The sequence below is a fragment of the Haemaphysalis longicornis genome, unplaced genomic scaffold (assembly GCF_048455015.1).
Source record: "Haemaphysalis longicornis isolate Haplotype H1 unplaced genomic scaffold, Haemaphysalis longicornis Haplotype H1 scaffold_12, whole genome shotgun sequence".
Classification (NCBI taxonomy): domain Eukaryota; kingdom Metazoa; phylum Arthropoda; class Arachnida; order Ixodida; family Ixodidae; genus Haemaphysalis; species Haemaphysalis longicornis.
In genome coordinates this window covers 91,686,528-91,712,055 of record NW_027526225.1, presented here as the reverse complement: position 1 = coordinate 91,712,055, position 25,528 = coordinate 91,686,528, and the positions used below count along the sequence as shown (strand labels likewise).

General features: G+C 47.3%; 1 protein-coding gene across 2 annotated transcripts in view; it reads left to right on the top strand.

Moving 5' to 3' along the window:
- The window catches only part of LOC144163018 (uncharacterized), a 67,341-nt gene extending 43,122 nt beyond the window's left edge, over window positions 1-24,219 (top strand). For both annotated transcript variants that reach the window (XM_077693793.1, XM_077693794.1), the window contains exons 18-23: window positions 2,816-3,754; window positions 6,917-7,266; window positions 14,347-14,412; window positions 17,932-18,006; window positions 18,689-18,801; window positions 20,005-24,219. In XM_077693793.1, the coding sequence (XP_077549919.1) occupies window positions 2,816-3,754; window positions 6,917-7,266; window positions 14,347-14,412; window positions 17,932-18,006; window positions 18,689-18,790 (1,532 nt within the window). In that variant the 3' untranslated portion in view covers window positions 18,791-18,801; window positions 20,005-24,219. The remainder of the gene's footprint in view (window positions 1-2,815; window positions 3,755-6,916; window positions 7,267-14,346; window positions 14,413-17,931; window positions 18,007-18,688; window positions 18,802-20,004) is intronic.
- Window positions 24,220-25,528: the final 1,309 nt, after the last annotated feature.

Here is a 25,528-nt window from a genome sequence, read left to right as displayed (position 1 = left end):
GTATTTACAATATGGCTGTTGGCTGCTCAGCAGTAGCAGCCTTATAGGAGCAATTTAGCTGTCCACACCACAGCAGCCACAAGGGTTTGAAAGGTACAGATTTTCCCACTCAATTTAATCCAATTTCCATACAATTTGATCCATATGCCAGCTAATTTAATCCAAGCACCATCTAATTTCTTCCAAGTGCTATCTAATTTAATCCAGGTGCCAGCGAATTCAATCCAAGTGCCAGCGAATGTAATCTGGTAGACAACCAAATTAATCCACTGTCAAACGGTTAAAACGATAACTGTCAAAACAATGACTCATGTCAGAAGTATCCTCTGTTCGCATCAGAACTATCGCCTGCTCGCATCACAATATGCTGGCAAGTCTGCTGGCGTCACAATGCGCAAGGAGACGATACTTCTGACGATCTCGCAGACGGTCGCGTACGGCACAAATGGATCAAACAGGACCACTCTTCTGGTCTGTGCATGTTATACTGTATTCTGATACTCCAACTCGGAGTACGCAGATGCGCCGCTTCCCCCAATCTGAGCAAGAGTCACCGCTCCCCAACCGAACGCATACCCAATCTTGGAGCAGCATGCGACGGTGGCGCCCCGGCGGGAAAAACACGGCAACTGCAAACAGCCAGGCCGGCCCAGGTGTTTCAACAAATGGCGGCCTCCACATCGGACGCGTTAGGTGCAAGCCAAAGTTGGGAACATATTCCTGCACTTTGAACACAGGAGGCGTTGTGGCGAACAGTCATCGTCGTCTGAGCTGCTGTCCTCCTCGGCGTCGATTTCGAGCTGCAGAAGCAGCGGAGACGGTTCCCCTATACATAGCTTGCACCGACGTCACTGTAGCGGCCATCCTGGAGCACCGCTTGCACGGTGGAAGGCCGTGAACTTATCTCCCCCTCCGATCTCGAGTAGCACTGGGAAAGCAGAGAGCGGTGCTCCAGAAAGGGCTGTGGGGACGTCACATGCAAGCTATGTATACTTCGACATGATGCGGAGAGGCCTTCAGTAATAGCACGAGAAGCAAAAACGTCGAAATACTCCCACAACAAACCACTGGCTAGACCTCAGCGAACACCAACTAGGCAGGCGAGTATGGGCGAGCGGGGCGAGCCGTGGTGGCCGGGGTCACGTGACCCAATCGCCTCCAGATTTCGGCGGTGCTCCCACTTCGGAGTCAGAGCCGTCGGAGGCGGTCGGAGTGGAGGACGACGCTCTGAGACGACCGACCGAACATAGGTCGAGCGCTCTATTTCGACCACCCCGAACATGGAGTCGCTTTCCGGAGTGCTCCAGAGCGCTCTAAAACGACCACCCGAATACAGCACTAGTAAATGTCCATTAAGCTGTGTGCATAAGATATTTTACATATAATGGATCAAGAAACATCCCGTTTTCACTATACCACACGCAACAAAGTCTGCAAAGCTGCTCCTTGTTTCGCGCAAAACATTCCTGAACAAGCTGGATTAATTTGGTTTGCTACCAGAATGAATTCGCTGGCACCTGGATTTAATTAGATGGCATTTGGACTAAACTATTTGGCACCTGAATTAAATTGGCTAGTGCCTGGATTAGATTGGACGGCGATTGGAATAAATCGAGCAGGAAAACCTGTAGTGCACAGCAACAAAGGGAGCTTTGGGCATACCCATCAGCGGGTCTTCGGCGGCCTCACAGGCCACACACTTTAGGTTCTTGGTAAAAGTTGGCAACTCTGTTTGCGACATGTAAGCTGCCGAAAAAAAAAAAGGTAAAAAAAAGGGAAAGAGGAAATTAAAAATTTATATGCGCAACAAACAAATTTTAATGGAGCTGAATTAAGCCTACGTCACGAAATTTTTATTGCTGTTGTCATGTTTCACTGTAGCTGACACTGTGCAGTTATCAGGGGACCCATCATCTGTGACGGATGTGATGGGACTTTACGCCCTCAAGTCTAATGCAGGAACACTATCTCCTACTGAGCTTGCCATTTAACCCAATGTGGGGAGAATCAAGCCAGTTAGTCAATGGCTTGTAAGATGTAGAAGTTACTAATGTGCAGCTGTGGGCACTATGAAAGGAAAAATTAAGCTGTAGACATTAGCTTCGTGTGAGTATATTGCTAGTGAAATTTAGCGTTGAAACGAGGTAGAAAGCCTTAGAAACATTTTATTATGGTATAATAAGTAGAATATGGTAATAGGCTGACGCTTACGCAGTTTTGATTTAGCATCCAATTCTAGTATACCAAAGACATGTAGGAATATCTAAGTGCATGTTTGGGTTAAGTTGTACATGGAATACGGTGGCTTTAGCTCTGTAATCTGCCGAGCAGACTAGCTTGGATGACATACACCATACAAAAGCTCCAGAGGGGGTGAGTGTACGAGACTTCTTGTAAAAGAATTGAACTGCCTGCGTTTAAATGTGGCAAGCATTTAATTGGCACCTGTAATTCCCCTTCAGCCGTTCCATTCTGCAAGCGGTGAGATTGCACAGGTGTATACTACAGTAGCTGACCGATTTTTCGGACCTGGAGGGGAACGGAAAAAAATAGTCCGAATAAAAGAGCAGTCCGAAAAATCCATGAATCTTTACTCCTATGGAATAACTGGCGGTTCCACGGAAAGTCTGAAATATCCCACAAGTCTGAATTGTCGGAGTCTGAAAAAACGGTCAGCTACCGTAGTAGTAGAAGCTCTAACCAGGAGCTGTTTGTTCCGAGCCTTGGTTGAGTCCTTGCACTATTGGAGGGGAGTTCATTCGACGTCTTCACGTGTTGTAAGAGAACGGCTTTCTCTCGGGGTCTTGTGATGCAGAAACCGTCAGAGCCGTAACGAACCCACCGCAGCCCAGCCCGGTGCCCCACATTAGCACCCACAGCCTCGCCGCGCCTCCTGAGCTTTACACGCATCCACCCGCCAGCCCACACGTAGTCGCGGGCGGCCAGGACCACCTCTACCTTCAGCCACATCATCCCGGATCCCAGCACCTCTCCGTAGCAGCAGCAGCGCAAGCGCAGCAAGGATCATCGCCCCACGCCTCCGCGCACCACTCTCCCGCACCACAGTACAACAACGCGTTCCACTACCCACCCCACTCTTCAGCGCCGCCACGCAGTCCTGTCGCCTCCTGGGATCACGCAAGACAGCAGCAGCAGCAGCAGCAGCACTACGCCAACGAAATGATAGAGTCGCGGTGGGGCGACGCTACCACCTCGCCCCACCGCGTTGCTCGCCGCCCGTTCGACAAGTACCCGCCCTCATCGCGCGCCAGCCTCGCCGAGAAGTTCCAGCACCGGCTCGTCTCGGAAGACTCGCAGGAGCAGCTCGGCTACAAGAGCGACCAGGAGACGTACGTGCAGCCGACCGCCGCACGGCAGCCCTACCATGATGGCTACTCGAGCGACTGGGACACCATGACCCTCCCCAGGGGCCACTCCATCTCGCACCCGCAGGACCCCGCCATGGTCCAGTACTTCCGCACTGGCGGCGGAGCCCCGGGCTCTCCGGTGAGGACGCTGCCGCGGCGGGGGTCGAGTCCGGTGTCGCCGAGGGTCACGGCGAGGTCGCCGCGCAAGGTCGCGGGGTCGCCAGTTCAAGGTTATGTGGTCCAGGCACCGCACCCTCTGAAGCCCGTGGCCGGAACAGTTGACGGACCCGCCTTGTACCTCCTGCCGGAGTACTGCGGGGACGTCAGAACATCCAAGGAGGGCTACAGCCTGCCGGTGCGTCGCAGCCCACAGCCTGGCTGGGGACGTAAGTGTTGCCTTTTCTGTTTCGAAGAAATAACTGCGGTGTATTCTATGCTAAGTTTTAGGACTGTAGAACGGTTTGAGGCAGCAAATGGGCTTTCACTTTGCCCTTGCAATGCTGATGTGCTCCACAAACGGTGCCAATTTCTTGAGGCACTTTTTGGACAAATACCAGGTGTTGTGGTGCCGCAGTGTAGAGAAAAGTGAAAGCTCTTAAAGGGGCCCTGAAAGGCATTTTGAGCACACTAAATGAACTAGCGCAATCGCTAGATTGGGTCGCCAACGTCACCTGTGCCAAGTATTACTCTTTTACGCGCAGCGGAAAGCTCACACTTTTGTTGCAAAGTTTGTCGCTTTTTTCTCACCCTTTCCTTCGTGTTTTTGGACGCCGCCATCTTCACATGTCTACATCATCGATTCCCAGATGTTCGTCATGAGCTAGACATCCTGCTATTGGGCGGCTTTTTCACGCACTTCCGGCAAAGAGATGAGTCGTCTGCTCAGCGTCGGCTCGCCGGCTGATCTGCCAGCGGAGTGCCGGAGTGCTTTGACATTTTACGACAAACGAAACAAGTGTAAACAAACGCTTAACCGTTTGTATTGAATGCAACACGGCCATAACACGACGTGGATTTTATCTTACGTGAGTACGTACCATAAAGAAAGTCCCGTGGCACTTCTTTGGTGCAATCGCAGAGAACGCCCTGAGCCGAATGCCCGGGTTTGACGCGTACATTTTATTCAACTTCAAAACAATCCAGAGATGCGTTTCGAACGAACGCAACGTCACAACATGCGTTGCAAGTCTGAACCGCGATTGACAGACGATGAGTTGCCTCCTCCTGCCCGTCGTAAATACGGCACTCACCTCACACCCGGTTTGCGGGGACGAGCAGCAAGTCACAACTCTGGCGCGCAAGCGAGAAGGCTTTTAGCCAGGCACACTGCACATACCCCATGCGAGGTTGAGTGGTACGTCGGTCGAGAAAGATAATCCAGTCCATGGGAAGCACTATCCACCCGCAGAAGTACAATGTCGCATTTCATCGCGAAACGAACGCGTCCACAACACACAGGAGGCGATGCACACACACACACACACAGCTTCGGTCGCTGCATTGGCTTAGCTGCAAGCTTCGTTCGGACAATCAGCGATGCTACGACGATACAGAGCTGCGTGAGGACGACGTGCTAACCACTTCACGTATTTAAAAACACAGGGGCAAAGAACTAGGTTCATCGGAAGCAAAAAATCTTTCCTCCATTATAGTGCCTGAAATATACTGGCTAGTGTGCCGAGGGCGGGCTCCAGGCGGGCGCCGGGAGCGATGTACGCGGCCGTCTGCCGCTTGGGGCGCTGCCGTGCGGGAGTGTGCGCGTTCATCCGGCCCGAGCAGATCGCGCGGTTACCTCCGAGCTGCGTAGCAGACGGCAGCGGCAGAACTTTCCATTCCCGCTTGCGACGAAAGCGAGCGAAAGCGACGGGAATTCTGTCGCGCAACCAAAATTTGTCCCGACCATTCGACAAAAACGATCGTCGCGCGACAAAGCGACGGAATTCCTGCCGCTCTCACTCGCTTTCGTCGCAAGTGCGAACGGGCCTTTATGCGCCATCTCAGCCCCACATAAAACAAGCTCTTGCTTGTCGCCTGAGCATACGGTTGATATCTGACTACGTTACACTGTGCTTGCCAGTGTATTTAAACGATGTCACTAGGTTTGAAACGTACGCGCTCGGCGTGCAGCTTTGTAAACGCAAGCGGTTTCACATACGCACGCTATTTTGCTGCTAATAGAGTTTTAGTACAGCGTTTGTGGCCTTTGCATACGCTAAACGCTAAATTTTTGCGTCCCGCTACGTGACACCGCGATGGGAGTTTTAGTAGAGCGTCTCATCAGTTTTGCGTAGCGACACACTAATGCATACGGCGCCATCTGTCAAATGTTTTCCGAAATGTCTCGCCGGCTGATCTGCTAGCGGAGTTCCGGAGTGTTTGGACATTTTACGACTATCCAAACAAGTGCAAACAAACGCTTTCCCGTCAGTGTTGAATGCAACACATGGGTGCAGCTTGTCAGAACACGGGTTCTCGCTGATCGAGTGCAGCGTTGGTTTGCTCTTCGCCTTCACGTTCATCGCCGCTGATAAAGCGATCCGATCCGGAGCGTTTTGTGCACGGGTTCTGTGTCGGTTGAAAATGTCTTTTTTCACATGCCGCCGGTAGTAGGAATTACAACCACCGCAAAATAACACCCGGCACCAGCGGGGCCACATCTGAGACCGCGCTTTTTGGATAAACAGTGCGCGGTGCACCAAAGGGAACGAGCGCACGATTCTCCCCACGCGGCTGCGAGTTCGCCGCCGATACCAACTGCAGCCCTGCAGCTACGTACACCGCGAAAGGGCAAGGCCAGGCCGCACACATGCGGCCAGGTCATTCGTTCGCTTTTCCAGCCTGTGTCCATGGTGTCTACAGAGATGAAAAAGCCGAAAGAGCTGGCCCGTAGCAGACGGCAGTCTGTGGGAGCGCAATAGCGGAAGTACGTCACCGCTGAGGAGCGGAGCATCATGGGAGGGGAGGCCAACAGCGAAGAAACAGTTGAAAGGAGGAGGAAATACGGCGCGACGATAATTCGCGGTTTTTGATTTACGATTTCTCAGCTAATACTCATCGCTTTAACAAAATTCTTGCAGGAGGAGATTGCTAATACATTGCTTTATTTGGTTACATGTACATCCATGCATCGGCGGAAGGCATTTCAGGACCCCTTTAAACAAAATAACAAGTGACAAGCGCAAGCATAGACTTTGCACATAGCTGGCAATCTTTGAGACTTCAAAGCCACTTGTTCAGACTCCTTTTCACAGAACCAGGAGGGCGGTGGTGCGACCTGCTACCACTGGCTGTGCTTTTGCATAGTGGCCGTTTTTAGTTCCTCAGGCGCGCATTTCAAATGGGTCAGTTAGATCTAGGTGGGTGGCCTACCGAAAGCAGTGGGTTAGCATTTCCACCGCCGCCCACTGTGGGTTGTTTTCCTCGCTGAGTGTTTTGCTCGCTTTTGCACAGTCGTCTACACGTGACGTTATTTTCTTTATCTCAGAATCGTACGGCTGGTGTCTTATTTTTGCCCAAACCATGACCTTGATTTGACCTTGCCCGTGCAGCGCTTGAACAGCTGGCGCCACACGCCGAAGGCGAAGACCTGCCGCCCTCGCAGTCCAGCTCGTCCCTCTCCTCGTCCGTGTGCCTGCCCAGCGAAGACCCGTCGAGCTTGACCTCGGAGGGCCTGACCCCCGACGGGGCCACCCCAACTGCCGGCACGCCCTGCTTCAGGGTAGCCCCAGTGCAGGGTGGCGAGGAGCAGGAGCAGGGGCCGCCCCCACCGCCCCTGCCCCCGCGACCTCGGGCGCACTCGGGTGAGGCCAGTGCAACGGCGCCGACGCCCCCGCCCAAGCCCGAGTTCCTACTGCAACGAAGCCACTCTGGCCGCTCCACTAACTCGCAGGGACAACAGGTAATCTCTTGACACAGAGTCAAAGACCCACCATGGTGGATCAGTGGCAAAGGCATTGCGCTGCTGAGGGCAAGGATGCGGGTGCGATCCCGGCCTTGGTGGTTGCTTGTCAAGTGGAGATGATGAGTGAAAACTGTCCCTGTGTTGAGATTTCGGCGCACGTTAGATGAGCCGCGCAGACAAAACACTAGTTTGGTTCATTCGAAAGACTGCCTCATTAAAATCATGCCGACACCACTTTTAACGTAAACTTTGCCCGATAAGCTACTTAATTAGGGAAAAGAGGAATGGCCGTGCGGCCCACTAGCTCATTTCCCGCAATGGAACCTACGATGCCATGTGCCCAGCTGTGCGATTGGCTGAGACCGCCAAAAGCAAATGCAAATTAGACAGGGCTTATAACAAACGAGCTGTTTGCGCTTACATTTAGGGCACATTCTTTTTATAGCAGTAAGAATGGTGCGGCAAACAGTGGAAGCTGCGAAAGTACACGTAAACATTGGTTGACATCAAGTACACGTAAACATGCGTTTACGTGTAGATGCATTTGTTTGGTTGATTTGTTTGACATCAAGTACACGTAAACACGTAGCCACAGATGCGTACTGCTGTTGGTACTGCGCGCACTATGCTGTTTTAGCTGCACAGCACTGTGGCGCTTTGGGGTTGTCTCAGACGACACTGGTCGATTGGTGTAAGCTACGGTGTTTTACGTGACCATATTTGTCGAGTGAACACCGTGTTTCACGAAACGATTACTTTCTACCTTAACAAAAACAAGCCAGGTACAAATACGGTCAAAAACAAAGGCAGAAAACAGCCCACCGTAGTATGGTGGCGTCATCTAGGTTGACTAACGGTAAACAAGGCTTCGCAATTGGCTGCAAAGCGGTTCTTGTGATGTCGTCGCAGATGTCGCAAAAACTCACGATTTGGTGGGAGAATCAAAACTTTGACTTAAAATTGATTAATTTCTCAGTGAACAAAACATTGTTTGCTTCTGAACAAGCGCTGGGGGCACCAGGGAACACGAAATTTTTTGAATAAAACAAACATGTATTTTATCTGCATGGCCCCTTACCGTGTGCTGAAATCTTAACACATGGCGCCTTGGCTTTTCGCCTCCATCAGAAAAGGGCTGAGTTGAAGTGGACTTTGGCAGGTTGGGATTTTGAACTTGTGGAGACAATGGGTTCCTAGTCAGTATCAGTATCGCTGTAGGATCCAGTTGCAATGCAATAGTTAGGTCAATAAAGAACAATGGGAAAACACAGGTGGTCTGATAAGGAGCGCACAAGCTTTTAAGGAGGCACACTGGTCTTAGAAACCTTTTTTTTTTTTTTTTTGCTTTCCAAATTAGAATCTCGATGATACGATTCTGGGTGATACGAATTGCGGGATGATACGAATTTCTGAAAAATCCCGGCAAAATTGCATTGTTTGCAATGGGAAAAATTTCGGCTGTTACGAACGGACCTGCGCGGCCCGGCGGATGATACGAACGAACCGGCGAGGCGCCCGACTGCCGAACAAGCAAGTGACGGCTCTCTCTCCCCATTTGTCACTCTTTCTCCAGAAACGGCCGGGCTGTTGTTTTCTGCTCGCGAAAACGCGCCCCGCACACCCCATGCGCGCCGCGAAACCTCTCGCACGCTGCGCGCGCCGCGGCCGGCGGTGGCATCGGCCACGAAGTGGCACGGCCGCATGAGCGACTGCTTCTAGCCGCTCTTTAAAATGCCGCTCAAGGCAGACACGAAGTTTCTTGTGCAGTAAAGGAGCTGATAATGTGGGCGAAAACGGTACTATAAAACACCATCCACGCCGCTAGTGAAAGCGCCCATAAAATATCTGCCGGAGTGCTAAGCCTAAACATCTCGGGCGGAGCCAGCGGGCTGTCTCGAGCGTTTCGCAAGTCGTCAGCGTCTTTTTCTGACCGAGGCAGGAGATACCGCAGGCGCGAAATCGTCAGTGCGGCCTTGAAAATACAGCGCGTGCAAAGCCGAGGCGTGCGAATCGCGTGCAAAAACGCACCATGCGGTTCACTCTTGACTGTTGTGGCGTGTAGCGAGCTTGGACACCGGGAGTGAGGAGACAAGCGCGAAGTTTGGCGAAGCGTTACGCGCTCCAGAAAGGACTGCTTTGTGACGTGGGGGTTTAAAAAAAGCAGAAAAAATCATGGATTTGTTCACACGAAAGTAAGAAAAGAAATAAACGAAAACTTTTTTCAGCACTCAATTTTTTGGTCTGTGTTGGTTCATACGAATTTCGGATGATACGAATATTTTTCGCGGTCCCGCGAGATTCGTATCATCGAGATTCTACTGTAATTTTGATGAGACTTCATGGGCTTGTTCAGTTTTTTTAGCTGATTTCAAATATACAATTAGTTTTGATGTGAGGCAATTTTTTTCTGAGGTAATTAAAAATCATCTCTGGTTGTTCCTGAGAACAATAGGGAAAAAAATATTCAACAAAAGATTACCAGCAAGGCACGGATAGATACCAGAACTTGTGGGGAATGAAATGGGAAAGCAGTTTTTTTTGTTTTGCAATCACAGACACGTTTACATCAGTTCTAACTTCTAGGCTTGAGGTACTCCTGCTAACCAGTTAGAGATGACACTAATTAAACAGCTACTGAAACACAAAAATGCAAAATCTGCTTCCCATATTGTATGGCTTAAACATTCAGCTTCACAGCGCAAAAGAAATGATCTTCCTGGCTGCAGTATATGCTGGGGTGTACCTCTTAAGAATTTCACATCACTGCGATACCACTTGTGGCAAAAAAAGTGGGGAATTATGGGAAAACTGTTATTTATTTGTTGAAATTGGGCCTCTATGGTTTTTATAAGTACAGTCAAACCCGGCTATAACGAATCCGGGTAGAGTGAATTATGCTATATATCGAACAAAAATATTTCAGTTACGGAAATACATGGGAAACATATTCCTTATAACGAAGTTCACATCCGATATATCGAACTCTTCGCGCCTAGAATGGCCGTCGAAATGCATGGTCTCGGAGTGGTGATTGAGATGTAGATTGGCCGCGACCACGGAGCAAGAGCCGCGACTGAGACATTGCGCCTTGCAAGGAGCGACGTGACGCCCGACACTTTCCGTAACTGTTTCTCGACGCGCGGGACTCACGACGGAACCCGCCCACTCAGCGAATCCGGACCAAGACACCAGCATCGGTGAACTGTGGGGGAAAAAAAAGGGAAAAAAATAATGTTCCGGGGAGAGCTCGCCAACGTTCCCGATGATGTCGCAAGTGAAAGCCGTCCGACGCTTATAATGAAGCGCTTTCGGCAGTCGATATGCTCTGCCAATGCTTCTTGGATTTTGGTGGACGCGGACTCGAACTGGTGCAACCAATGTTTCATGTAGAGAATGCTATGCTAGTTGAAGCCACCAAAACGAAAGTGAATACAAAAATCACCACTTTTTTTGCAAAGTAGGCAGTTAAGGCGGAAAGTCGCTTTATTACTTGCAACAAATGGATGATTTTGGGTATGGTAATGGCTACTTTACTGTGTTCATTTTTGCATGCAGGGATAGTGGAGTTGAGGAGGGGGAGGGGGGCTCCCGCGGATTGCGAACTTGTAACGATAAGTTCGTTATAGGCAGGTTCGGCTATATCGAACTATTGGATATATCGAACTAATCGCGGTGCATATTGCAGTTTGCTCTAAACGGGTTTGACCTGGTACTGTTTCACACGTGGGATTTTTTCGGAGGAAAAACTGTGCAAATCGAGAGAAAAGTGATTCAGTTAAACCTCGATGTAACGAACTTCAATGTAACGAAACCCTCGATGTAACGAACCACGGAATTTTCTGTAACTTCAAGTGTATGCGCACCATGTATATTCGCCCTCTGTGTAGCAAAGTCCCGTTTGTCGGAATTTCAATGTAACGAAGTTTCACGGAGAACTAGGCACGAAATTTAAAGGGACACTGAAGTGATATGTAAACATTGCGGGATTACTAGCGCAAATTGTAGTCCGGAGTCCCCAGGCCATGTTTCGACCACTCTAGGCGCATTTACGCGATTTTATTTAGTAGAAAAACTAATTCGAAAATGCTGTCCTCCTCTCTTTACGCTCGCCCATTTTCTGTGGCGTTTTCGTGTGACGTCAGGAGGGGATGAGCTGGCAATTGGCTGGCTGCGCTACTGCACGGCTCCCCGGCCTTCAGACAGAGTCAGTCGGCCCAGCGTTTCGTCTGCCGGCCGCCGACGGGTCGTCGCAATTCGTTCGCTTAGTTGAAACGAAGCCGGGACACGTTTGTGAATGGAAGAATGTGCCTTTCTTTACTTGGTTTGTTTGTACACTGTATCTAGCTCCAAGTCAAGGTCGCTTCACACAAGCGCTGCACAAGCTCACATGCGACGCTTCGCTGACTGGTACGCCAGTAGGAAAATATAAGGCCCCTTGAAGGCGGGAGAAGAGTCAGCGAAGTCAATATAGGTACTAAGGAAATAAAATCAACTGATATTTTTACCGTACAGCGTAAAACTAGGGCGCGGAGAGCACTTTTTTGCGCTGGGCGAACAAGCACAGCGGCACGGAGCAAGAGTGCACAGCGGTCAGCAGCACGACTACGCATCTGCGAACGCTTTTACGTCTACGAAATGCAATTGCTAGACGTGAGCTACTTTGGAAACTCGGGCGACGCTTACTGCACGAGCGTAGTACAACAAATAGTCACCTACGCTGCTTGAAATGCCAAAACTAAATAAAAGTGTAATCCGGTTGTACAATATATACCCTATATTACCCTGGCCAGCGGAGCCAGCTCCGTGGCCGAGTTGTTTGGGGCGCTAGGTGTGCCACCGCAAGTGTTTTGCAAGTCAGGAGTTCGAATCCCCGCGGGTACGTGCTTTTTTTTTTCTGTAAGTTAACTTTTTCGTTTTCCGCCGATGTTTTCTATATTGAGTTCACCTTTTTTTGGGCCGCAACGTTCATGGCTCCACGAACTAGTTCACAAAACGCGCGCAAGCTGGCACTGGCGCGCTAGCGAGTTCTCGTTGGTGTGCTGTTGCCATAAGCACCGACTGCTTGCAAGCAGTGGGCACAGGCCAGAATGAACAGACCCTTGGCCTGGTACGAACACGCTATTTACGATACAGGCATGAGGGAGGAAAGCTCCAAATATGGGGGAAAAGCGCATGACATTTGGGCGTCTGCGGGTACGCGGAGGGCGTTCATGCACTGCGTAGGTCTCGGCTAGTGAATGCTACGACTACAAGCCGTCCTGGGAGGCTTATCTTATGCATTTTACAGCCGACAACATGGCAGAAGCGCGGTACGATGATTACTGAGATATTGAGAATGCCCATCCAGTAACGCCATTGGTTATGTTTTACAGAACCGAAACCGAAACCGAAACTTGTTTGATTGCTAACCTTGGGCATCGTCCAATCACGGCGCCCCTCCTCCCAACGTCACAGCCTTAGTTGGTGCGGCCGCCGCAAACCGCGCATGGTAGTTTTTCTTCTTTCGCGCTTTGTAAAATAATTACGGATTTGTCAACCGGATAAACGATAAAAAGTGTGCTAATTTGAGCCAGTCTACACAGTGCAAGCAAAAACGGGAGTTTGACAAATTCACTTCAGTGTCCCTTTAAGTTGTAGAGGTAGATTTTGGGAGACGCAAGCGGCGAAATGGGGTCTCAATAAAACGCCAACGGCGACAGCTGCGGATTCAGCGAGCCCCTTGCCTACAAACTGTGTAACGTGCATACACGGCTGGCGCACTGTTTCTGTCAGAGCTAAATGGTCTGTGTGGGCATCAGCGTGAACCGCATGGAGCGTTTTCTCCCCGCAAAAACGCAAAACACGCCCCGCGAGCTACAGGCGCGCAGACGCTGCCACGGAGACCACCCGCACGATGTGGGTAGCTCCAGCAACCGCTTCTAACCGCTCGCTGAAACGCAACTAGAGGGGCAAACGAGAGGGGCACGCGAGAAAAAAAAGCGGATAACGTGGGCAAAATTTTCACTAAAACGTCATACGCGCCGCTTACAAAAGCGCCCATCAAATATCCTCTGCGGTGGTAAGCCTAATCGCTTCTGGCAGGGCCGCCGGTGGCGCGCAAGGCTCATAAAGATTCACAAATGCTTTCTGGAACGATGAAACCCAACAAGCATGAGCGAACTCGAACGAAGGGCAGAGCGGTGGCGGCCCCACCAGAGGCGATTAGGAGAGGATATTTGATCGGCGCTTTCGTAAGCGGCGCGTAGGACGTTTTACAGTGAAAATTTCGCCTACGTTATCCGATTTTTTTTCTCACGTGCCCCTCTCGTTTGCCCCTCGAGTTGCGTTTCAGCGAGCGGTTAGAAGCGGTTGCTGGAGCTACCCGCATCGCGCGGGTGGTCTCCGTGGCTGCGTCAGCGTATCTGTGGCTTGCGGGGCATGTTTTTTCGGGGAGAAAACCCGCAAAAAACGCTCCATGGGGTTTATTCTGATACCTGTATAGCTGCAATAGAAACAGAAACAATGCGCCAGCCGTGTATGTGCACCATCTTTTCTTTTGCAGGAAATGCTTCACGGGACGAACACCTCATTAAAACCACGAATTTCATTGTATTGAAATTTCAGTGTAATGAAGTAAATTACGAATTTTACCAACTTCGTTACATCGAGGTTTAACTGTACCTAAAAAATGCTTTTTTGGGCGACTTTTCGGTCCCAAAGAGCCCCCCCCCCTTAAAGGTCATACTCTTGGCCAATGGGAAGTCATCACGCTGGATCACGCCACCCAAACATACATGTGCGTATGAAGTATGCACCGTTCCGTGCAATGCGGCTGCTGTCATGGATAGGCTGCAAGTGAACAGTTTTGACTCTCAGGTTGACTCTCAGGCAGTTTGCACTTCGATCATTGGTGCTCTTACTTTGATTGCACCGGCTTTTACTTTGGCACTTTGCCGTGTGATTTTTGCATGCAAGAAAGCTTTGCATTTCAACCATTGTTGTCGTTACACGGGGGGGAAGAGTACATATTATATTAGCACTTGTTTGGGCTCGTTCAGCCTCTGAGCGTTTCTCCTTGTTTCTATGCTGCCGTTCCAGAATGAAGTCGTCCTGGACAAGGGTTTAGAAGCAGACTTTGTGCTTGAAAACAGGACATCATCACCGGTATGGCACTTTTTTTTTTTTTTTTTTTTTGTCGTATTTTGTCGTATTTCATCATGGCACTGCTTTTGCGTGCCACAATTGACTTAGCAGCCTGTGTGCAGCAATACGGTTACAATTTGATCTAATGAAGTCACCGGGAACTGCAATGTATGTCGTTAAATCGAGAACTTCGCAAAATTGGAAATGTCATTTTACAAGCAGTTGATTCCGAAAATTCTATGTGTAAAAGGAGGTGCATTTCAGCAGCTACCATGACATCGAAATTGCAGTGACCGCGGAGCTTGCCTGCCGATAATTTAGCAATGCGCTAAAGGCCACGGTGAAAACAATAGCAATTAAATGCTAGGGGTTCTGGATAAACGAGTTTTTTATTCCCTGGCAAAAAAGCCTGTGATTTTCGCCTGTGTGCGCTTTGTCTGCATTGAACGGACAGACTTTTCGTAGCCCGCAAGCACGTGTCCAAGGTCCTTTTGCGAGCCCCATCAAAGCAAATGGGCAAATCAATAGCGTCCATCACCTGGCCTTGTGCGGGAATAAGAGCTTCAGCAATTTTCCGGTCGTCAGCGTCCTCTAGCACCTCTTGTGGTCGGAAACTAACTGCACGACTTCTCAGACTGCTGAGATTATCTGCTAGAGCTCCGTAAAAACAAAACTAGACACCCCGTGTTCTTTTCTGAAAAAAATGCATTCGAAATTTTTTCTCCTTTTTAATGTGGCTGTTTCTCAAAATAATTTGTTAAATCGGGAATGGCTCTGAATCTGGTTCGTTGGTTCGAATTCCTAAAAGCATTGAGCCGTGTAGGAACCTGCAGAGGAATCCGAATTTGTTCGCTAGATCGAGAAATTCATAAGATCAAGTTTCCTTAGATCGAGTTTTGACTGTAGTTCAATACTGGCTGGCTGGGGCCGAAATCGGGCCAGTACCGCCCCGTCAAAACCCCCCAAATGCAAAGGCCTCATATCTAAACTAACCTGGCTTAAGTACATTGATTTTTCGGCACTATCACACGAGCCGACTGACGGCTTGCCCTGAAGAAGCTCATCAGCCTCTCGGTGCGCAGAAAACAACACCTTGGCAGAACTGGGGCAGCGAGTAAGCATTTGTGGTGCGCCAGTATCGCCAAGACACCAGTAACAAAAGAAGACACACAGTGTAAAAGATGAGACACGGAGCAGCTCCAACCGATCCTCTATTCCTTCTATTGAGTGTCGTTTCTTTGCAGTACTGCCTACTTGATACACCACGAGTATACCATGTTTGCACAATTCTAACGCGCGCACTTTTTTTGCTAAAATTTGTCCTCAAATTTGTGCGCGCTTTACAATCAGGCCCAAAGCCGACATTGGCTTCAAAAGGGCCAGCAGCATTGCCATGGGCACAAACTTTTCCCAAAATCCAATTCTAAATCTGCGTGGCAGAAGCAGCGTGAAGGCTTTTTTTTTTTTTTCAAATTTTCCTGCGTAAACTTTCCTGCGTGTTACAACTGGGTGCGCATTAGAATCGTGCAAATACTTGCTCATGAGGCACATTTTCTTCGTTTTATGTGGCTCCTTGTACAAGGCTGAATGCAAGCTTTCAATATCACATCTCCTTCAAGCACGAAGCTGTGGTCTATTCACCCCAAGCTTTAACCTTTTCAGGCCCATGTTCATTTTGAACAAAATTTTTTTTCTTCCGCCTGTATTCGTACAGTTTTGGACCTCAGTAGTGTGTAAACGAAAAATTGAGCTGACAGTACATGTCTTTATTTATTTACCATCATGACATTTGATTAGGTCATTGGGCAATTAAAACATTTCTTTTCGCGTACAAAAAACTTTTTTTTTTGTTTTCTTAAGGTAGGTCACCACCTTCGAAAAAAAAATTTACAGGTGTTGCCCAAACGTTACAATTATATTTTTGGCTTGTAAAGCTTATACAGTTAGAAACTTTAAATAGATAAAATTGCTAAAAATGTCTAACAAAAAATTTATATAAATTAAAATGCGCCAAAATATGCATGTTGCGCGAACAGTCGTAAGTTCAAAATGGTAGGTGCGATTCAAACACGACTTGGCAGGAACATAATGAAGACAATAACCTGTGCAACTAACCTCCATGAATATCATATCTTTAAGCTGAGTTGCGTAATCATAAAAATACTCAAAAGTTTGCTATCTGGCACGTTTGGGTTTCCCACAACTGGCCATAATATAAAAAGTTACCAATATTTTTCAGTCATTCTGCTTGATTGCATAGCTCTATATATACATAAACAGCACACAAAGTTTCGTAAGAAAATAATTTCTAGAAGCAAAGTTATCACTGTTCGCGTAACTAATGGTTGCAAAAAATCAAGTTTTGAGAAAAATGGCTTTGAAGGTTTAGACCTATTGTACGTATTATAAAAAACAGTCAATGCGCTTAAAATCCGCCAGTCTTATAGCTTGCACCCTCCTTGTAACCGGCACGAACTCCGTTTGGCCTAGCTGAGGCGCACATATTTTTTTGCCTGTTTCGAGTCTTGCAGTTGACTCACATGCACCCTTCGTCATACGGTGACAGTCAGTGGTCAGGCATGCCGTCCTCGTACTATAACTGTAACTGCAGAGTATAAAGTACTATAACTGTCTCCTTGCGAGGCTAGAACTAAATCCGTGAGCTTAAAACGGCATACGAAAAAACACGGACAACCAGACACGAACGCAAGGCAATGCAAATGCCCGCAACGTGAACACGAGTGTGCCACCCATTGCCCCTTAGTGAAAATTTTGAAATAAATCAAATGTAGAATATCCCGAAATGTGTCCAAAAGCTTAGAATGTAGCTAAATAAATTAGCATTACGTAACGTATATACGAAGAAACATTTAGGACGATATGGCAGATACTGCGGAATCGAAAACCTTCAGTTTCGGTTTCGGATGCGTCTCGGCAGGGTTGAAAAATGATCATAACTTTTTAACCGATTAAGATAACAGCACAATTTTTTTTTCTAAATATTCTTCAATAGACAGGGATGTTGAAAATGCGAAATTTAAAAAAAGCCATTTTTTCCAAAAAATGCGTTTTTGAAGGTGTCGACCTACCTTAAAAGCTACGACACCCTGAGCCTACAGGAGGAATGTGAAGCTGGTGGTGCAAGTATTTACAGATTTATGTAGATTTTGACAGATGAGGATTTCAGTTCCCTTACCTGCCCCATCATCATACCTAATGTCCACTGGAGCTTCTTTTTCTTAGTGTCCAGCTCTGTGGAAACTCAACAATGATAACGTCTATCCTAAGAGGCCTTCTTGAAAAACTCTCGCCCAGAAACGCAGTTTTGGTTTTGTTTTCAAGGCGCTGGGGTATTTTGTGTGGTGTTATCAAATGACGACACCAGGGCAGAAAAGGGTAATCTCAGGTGATAATTAGATTACACTTGAAGTTTCTGTTAGTCTTGTATGCACAACCCATTGCTGCTAAGATTTTTTTTTTTTGTCTTCAGGGTTAAATATTTCACCTCTTTTCCTATGCACGTGCTTGTTTTATTTGCAGGGAGTGTTTGTGAAAGAAGTCAACCCACAGGGTTCAGCTGCTGGCAGGCTTCAGGCCGGAGACCAAATATTAAAGGTAGGTCACTAGCTCCTCAGCTGCGGTAGCTCTTGTGTTAGCTTATCAGAACACTTTGCCTGAAACCCATTGTTGTTGCTTTGATGTGTTGTGTGACAGATAATTGTAATTTTATCTGGAATTTGTGCTCGGCTGGTCATAGTACGCAGTTTTGTGGCACTGGCTGTTTTTTTCTCAGCTTCGATTATGTGAAGGCCGGAGGTTTTGATGTATAATACATGAATGAAAAATAAGATGTAAAATATTGATTTCTAAGACCGCAAGAGTAGTTTAGTGTGTTGTTTACGGGAATGGCTCTTCGTTCTACCTCGGGTACACCAGAATACGCATTTTCAAAAGAATGGGTGTAATTGTAAGCAAGATATGGAAGAACGCATTCTCGGCCAAATTTCAAATTTTTTCGCGAGGCAAACTGGCAGGAAATGAAAGCACAAAAGCAGCAGTTCCTTTTTAATCTTTCTTTTGTTGTCTTTCCTGCTCAAATTTTATGGCTGAGCAAAAGAAAGTAATGTCTAAGGCGTGCATTGTTCAGGGGTTAATAAAAAATAGACGTCTCCCTTTTCAGAAGGAATGTGTAATGACACAGAATATGATAAGATGACCTACCAACAGCACTAATTCTTATATAAATCAAAAAAACGAAAAAGGAAAGAGGTGGTTAATTTTCTGCTCTGCCTTGCAGGTGGATGACTTGGATGTGTCTGGCGCGGAGGTCAATTACGTTCTCGGAGCGCTCGTCAGTGCCGGCTCTAAAGTCAGGTTGACGCTGGTGCGGCACCAATGACACGGATACCGGTAAGGAGCCCGTGAACCACCGGTGCATTCGTCCTTTAGAGTTAAGGGGGTACATGGCTCTCAAAACAGTTTCTTTTAATTTTTCAGTAAACTCTGTGAAACTCGTCAGTCTTGCTGATTTTTTTCCCACTGATTTCAAATATACCATCATTCTTTGAGTAAGCCATTTAGTTATGTTGAACAAATAAAGTTGAACACGCTAAGTTGAACAAATAAAGCAACAAAGTAACTAGGAGCAATTACTAACCAGCTATAAAAATCGGCCGTTGCCGGCAAAATCAGCCATGCTCTTTTCGAACTCTTCGTGATGAGACAGTGTTACCCAAAACCATGTGTGAAACAATTCGGATCGCTGCATGATGTTTCCCCTAGGCAGCTTCCGCATTTTTAGTGATCTTAGTCCGGTCAGTAGAACGGCTGGTATCTCGGTGACACAAATCTCAAGGTGTGGCAAAACTATTCGTATCACCTGAAAATTCACACCGCCAGAAAAAGAGAAAAATTAAGTTCCCTGCGCGCGGAAACGTGCTGTGCACGCGACAGGCAGCAGCAACACGGCATCACGGAGTGGGGCGGATTCCACTTGAAGGCATGGGGACTAGACAAACCAACAGATATGGTCTGTTGTAACTGGAAGTCCGTTGTTGCCGGATCCGCTGTAACTTGCATAGACGGTATCGTGATTGGAGTGTGTAATCAAAGTGTTAGTAGTCACTTAATCACTCAGGCCTGCAGATGTGTGCATGTCTGGGGCCAAAGTGTGAGCGAAGTCATTATTACTTTCGGAATTTTCCAAGTTTAGGTTACAGGTGTGTACATGTTTAAGGGGGGATCCAGTCAGAAACAAATAGTGTGTATCACTTGAAGGGCACCTACTCATGACGAAATATTTATTTGGGATGTGTTTTAGGCACTTAATGTTTGTGCTTGTGTGTTTGCGTTGCACCGTCTCACTGTACAGTAAACCCTTGTTACGAGGAAATCACTTTGTTCCAAGTGTTTCACAGTCCCATTTCAGTGCAGTGAAAAAAAATAATAATAAAAGAAAGAAATCCCTGCTTTAAATGACGTATTGCTGAAAACAAAGCTCTTTCTTTGTCCTGAGGACTAAGCTATAACGGGGGCTCACTGTACTTGTATTCTGTAAGTTTCATGAAACAACGGTTCATTTCTGACAGTCCTTGCTTCAACCTTTTTGTCCAGGCCTAGGATGGAAGAGCCCCAGCCATACTGTGGAGAAGCCTCCCCTATCGAAAGCATCGGCTCAAAACTGAACAAAACAGAATGACTCGCGTCTGCTTCTCCCATCCCACCCCCAACGAAAGAATCTCAGACATAACGAATGCATTTGTACAGCCGACTTCACGTTGCCGCACTCTTGTGAAGTGGTGCGCGGTAATAGGATGTGTCACTCGTCGCAACGGGAGTGCTTTAAACTTTTTTTTTTTTTCTGTCCACAACGTACCTGATGACCAGCGGTTGGAGGAAGAATTCATTTAGAGCACGAAGCTGTCGTGTTTGGGCTCTGGGCTGTTGAGCGTTGGGTACCAAAAGAAACCCAAATATTAATAATGCGCAAACGGGGATGAAAGTAGCGATGCAATAGCTTACGAGTTTGCGTTTGAAAATACTGCAAAGTGGTGTTAGAAGCGTGCAAGTCTGCTTATCTTTGTCAGCGTGGTGCGATAGAAGTTGTTCCTATGCAGGTGGTGTTACAGCTCGGGATCAACTGATTGTTTGAACAACTTTACGCTGCGAGACAACTTCATTTGTCTTTTTCTTTTTTTCTTTTTTTATGTTTTCCTCACCTTGTTTTCAAGAGTTGGTTTTCAAAGTTCAGTAACGTTCTTGTTGATCTGTCCTTGCTGTGTGCGGAAGGTTTCTTCTGAAGGTTACTTCGGAGCAAAAGTGATGTTTACTTGATTTTGTTTAGAGCTGTTGTAAGGGGTGGTAGAAACAGATTACACATCTTTGTGAAATGTTGAATTGTTGCCTTTGTGAAACGAATATTCTAGTAGGGCTTTAGTAAGTCATGAAGTTAGTGAAATGAAATGCTGCTGGCGGTAGCTTATGAGAATTCTCACGCTTGCCATACTGAAATAGTGGAATTTATTCACTCCCCCCCCTCACCCCCCCTCCCTCAAGTGGGTTATGTAACTTTGTTTCAATGCAAAAAGCAAGAAACACTAGTGCTGAGAAATTTAACGCGATGTCCTCTTCTCTTAATTGTTCCTTTTTTCTTTAAGCGTACGCCTGTTTTTCTCACCGTAAAATTACGGTATTCGTTTCTTAAGACGGCAGCCCACTAGTTCAGAGAAATTTGTCTTCTCTGTTCTTCATTCATGCGTGCTGTGAATTACAGATTATTGCTCTGTACGAAACTGGTAGTGCAGTTCAGAAGCTGTTGCCGTTGCTTCCTGCGTGTGCAGGAATTGAAGAGAAAGACAGAAAGAACTTCCATCCCCTCCTCTTCCCTTCTTTTTCCATTGACCTGGTGAGCTGCGTGACTCTCAGGGCTTCGAAACACTCCCACCCTATTCTCTCTATATGTCGAGATGTAGCCATTTTCTTGGAGCTCCGTTTTGACATGGTTCCCTACTTACGCAATGTGTTGTGGCGTGTTTCCTGCCACAAGTGGCTTAGTCGCAAAAAGCGCGAACCGTTGTGTTCTCCTGATTGTTATGGAATTCTCATTTTAAATCTGTTTACTTGTTGCCGGGCTGCGGCTACTGTGTGGGGTAGTTACGGGCTGGTGTCGTGCTTGAAAGTTACGAGCCAACTTTTTGTCACAGCCATATGCTGGAATAATTTTTGTTCATTATTCCTTTTCGACTGCCTTACGAGCATATTTGTTTGCAGCCGTGTTTTCATTAAGCTTGTACCTAGCATGCCTTTTGACCATCGGAGATGTGCTGAAACATTGTCCGTGCTGCTGCATCATTTCTCGGCAAACAACCCTGCTTTTGAAGCGTGGTGAAGCACTTTACCTCAAGCCTCTTTGAGACTCGGAAGATTACAACTCGTTGATGTCTTTTTTTTCGTTGGTGAACTGTGTTTTTGTGTGATGTTTTTTCTTGAGACTTTTCTTTTTCGTTATTTATGCTATTTATTTTCGCCTTCAAAATACTCTAAATCAATGCAAGAAGAGAAGCGCGTGGTGGCAGGGCTTGCCACCTTAAAAATGCTCAACTGTTCGTGAAACAATATCGGCATTATCTTTCTCGTTGTGTCTTTTTTAATTATCTTAAGCGGTGTGTCAACTGTCTGAAGACAAGTTACCCGCACCCCGCATCAAATCGCTTGTTTATCTACCCTGACCCTTTCAACTCCATTGTTTGTGCAGACGCGTTGCTACTGTCACTGACACGACTTGCAAAGTACGCAAAGCCCACCAAGCGGGCGTGTGTAACTGGTGCGAGAACAAATAACACTTTTCAAGTGCGGAAAATTGTGTGTAGTAGAATGGTAGCTGCGGTTTCGTGTACAAAGAACATTTCTGTGAGTGTGTTTAACGCAGCGCATGTTACAACCTGCTGTAATGAACCCGTGCGCCGAAGCGGTGCCGTTTTCTCTTCGAAGACTGCAAGGTTTGCGCCTGTTTAAAACGATGCATCAAGTCTTGCTTGTAAAAGCTTTAGATGTTTATCAGGCATTCGTCATTTGTACGATGTAAACTGAAAATGCAATGTTGCTGGGCAGCTGTTGGCAGCCTTGTCTGAGCTACTTAAAAATGCCGCTTTAGCACGCTACTCGTGTTTTTTCACGTCCCCTTGTTTTGTTTGTCTTTTGAGACATTGTAGCGTTCGGCTTGTACAATGGACCTCAAGGCTCAATGTTAACGAGAAACTAGCGGTGGTAGCTCAATGTACAGTTGGCAGCAACCCCCATGCTGGCATTCAATGAACATATCATAGCAAAGGCCGGTCATGCAAGTGTTTGTGATACGAAGCACTGTGGGAGACACCTCCGCCTTGAATTTGCTCAGTTGTTCACGAGTTTGGGCAAGTCTGGGTGAGAGGGGAAAATGCTTGTGTGACGCTGCCTTACCGCTAGACAAAGCGCCCGAGAGGGCTTAACGAGGCATCTAGCTTCGCGTGCGCGCACTTTAATTACGGTGTCACCTGAAGAGCTTAGCTAAAAGCACAGCGTGGAAGAGCTTAGAGCCCGTGTTAGGACACGCATTTATCATTGACGGCTGTTGGCAACAGAGATGACGTTACGAGTCGCCCAGGCGACGGTTCTTGCGTGTCTGTTTTGATCTGGTTTCAACGTAACTGTAGTGCAACTTGGCAGTTTTAAAGGGGCCCTGCAACACTTTTGATAAGCGCTTTCACTCTTTCCTTTGCTTCTGGAACCACTGCGAAAGTTGTATAGTTATCGCCAGCGTGAAGCAGCACTGCATGATTTGCTCGTCGCACCAGATACGCCTTCAATTTCTGCTTTGTTTTTGTGGCTTTTTTTTTACGTTGCTATTGAAAAGCGTCCATTGCTGCAACTGAAGGAAAACCGGCCAGCACGTAATTTGAGCCGTTGAAGAACGTCAAGACCATGAACGAGAGAAAAATCTTTTGAGCGAGTTTACAAGTTATCTGATGGGCATAGAGCAGTAATTTTTGGCTGAGGTATTTTGCGACCCCCTAATGGGTGTGCTGGATGACTACGTTCTGCAAGCATTTAAGATTTCAAAAACATTGAAAAAAGGGTTGCAGGGTCCCTTTAAACACTTCAGCATGTTCTAATGCAGCAAAAGCGTGCGGAGTCCTTTTTCTTGTTAACATCCGTACCGAATATTCATGTGCATTGAATAATTGTACAGAACTTACCTTCTGTGGTGTGAAGTAGGCACGTATTTTTAATAACTATGTGTTTCTATAGCTGCAGCAAACAGAATAAGCACTAACGTGTGCCTCTGCATACACTTCAATAGGTAAGGTGGCGTTGGGCGGGTGGTAAACTGGCTTTGTGGCGTTCCTTGTTCATCCAGCACCACAGCTGTCCAAGGCTGACCCTGGTTGAATTTAAGGTCTTGAAGTTCAAACACCGTGGTCATGTTCATAGCATATACATATACACCATGTTGAACTACTCGAGGTAGTAGGTTGTGTGCTCTTACAGCACATCACTTGGCCCTGTACTCTGGAGTGAAACTGCAGTTGTTTGTAATTATGATGTTTGTACATAGCACTATAGTGCATGCACACGAATGCACCAAGGGCCTGTGCTAGTGCTGTTCATTTTTGTTGATGCTGTTTTGCTATAGACCCGATTCGTTGACCCTGCTTTTCTGTTGTTTCTTGCCTGCTGTGTGATTAAATCACCGCAGGCACTTGTATATTTTTTCTTGGTTCTGCGAACCTCGAGATGTGTTTTCTGGATTATGCAGTTGCATTAACAAATAAATTGGTGGTTTGTGAGTCACTGCACGGGCGTGTGTTGTTGTCGTCATTTGTCAGCACGTTACGTAGGGGCATGAAAAGATTATAAATACAGGGGAGCTTTATTTATGCGTTTACCGGTAGTTGCGCTGTGAGATAGATCTCACTGAGACATTGGGCCTCCTCGGTTTTCAGTTCAGGACTTTCTTTTGTATTCCTGTGGGTCTCCCAGTCCAAAAGGAGTCCTCGGACTTCCCGCAGAGATATATCCAGGACTGGTAAGTCGACGAGGCCCGTTGTATTAGTTCAAACTTATAATCTCATTTTCCCAAGTCCCCTAAAAAAACCCATCTCCCCGCGAGGGGGACTCGAGTAAATGCGTCGCATAGGGGGTGGGTGTATTCGTTAACGTTTAGTGTTTGGGGAGTTGGTGGTAGTGAATGCGTTGTATCAGCAGCTTCTTGACGTAGTTTGAATGAGTCAAGGATATAAGGCGCGTTCGTAGCCTTCCATTCTGTGTCGGCTTTGTGGTGCAGTGGGTAGAGCACCATGTACCTTGCGTTCGTGGGATCGAAACCAGGCGCCGGTAAGTATTATTTTTTTATATAGTGTAGGGGGAGGGGTGTGGACCTGTTGTTGAGAGCGAGGAGGGTAGCGTGATGCGGGAGAGGAGGAGTGGGGGAGAGGGCGCACCTGGAACGGCTGTTGCGGACGCCGAGGCACGCCAACGCCGGGTGACATCGTGAGTTAAAGGGACGGACAACCGATTTTTGTCACGTATATGTTCTCTAGCTCATATGAAAGCCAGCGTTTTATAAAGCCCGATAACCACAAGCAATTTCTAAACAAACTGGCGGAAATAATTTTAATTTGGCAGCAAACTTCCTGAAAACGGAAGGGTGGCGGTTCGTAGTGTCGAAACTTGGCACTGCAATATGTGTCCCTGTCACGTGACCTGCAAACCTAGCAGCTACTGTAACTGCCTAAATGTTTATTTACGTATTGGAAACCTTTTATCACATGTATTTGTACAAACTTAAATTGTATATGTATTTTTTAGCATTATTTTGAAACTTTTTTAGACACGCCGCCCGCCGCCGCTGGGTTGCTCTCAGTGTGGCTAACTGAGCCTCCATGCCCAGAATCAACGGCAGCGTTCAGTAAACAGACCAAGTGAAGGAGCTTTGACGATTCTGCCTGGGGCAGAGGCGTTTGTTCTGCCAAAATATTTGATTTCAGTTTCCAAATACGCCAACGGCAGCTTAAAAAAAAAAAAAAAAACGTCGCGCCCGGGGAGAATCGAACTTCCCGCCTCCACAACGTGAAGCCAGATTCTACCTATCGTCTATCCC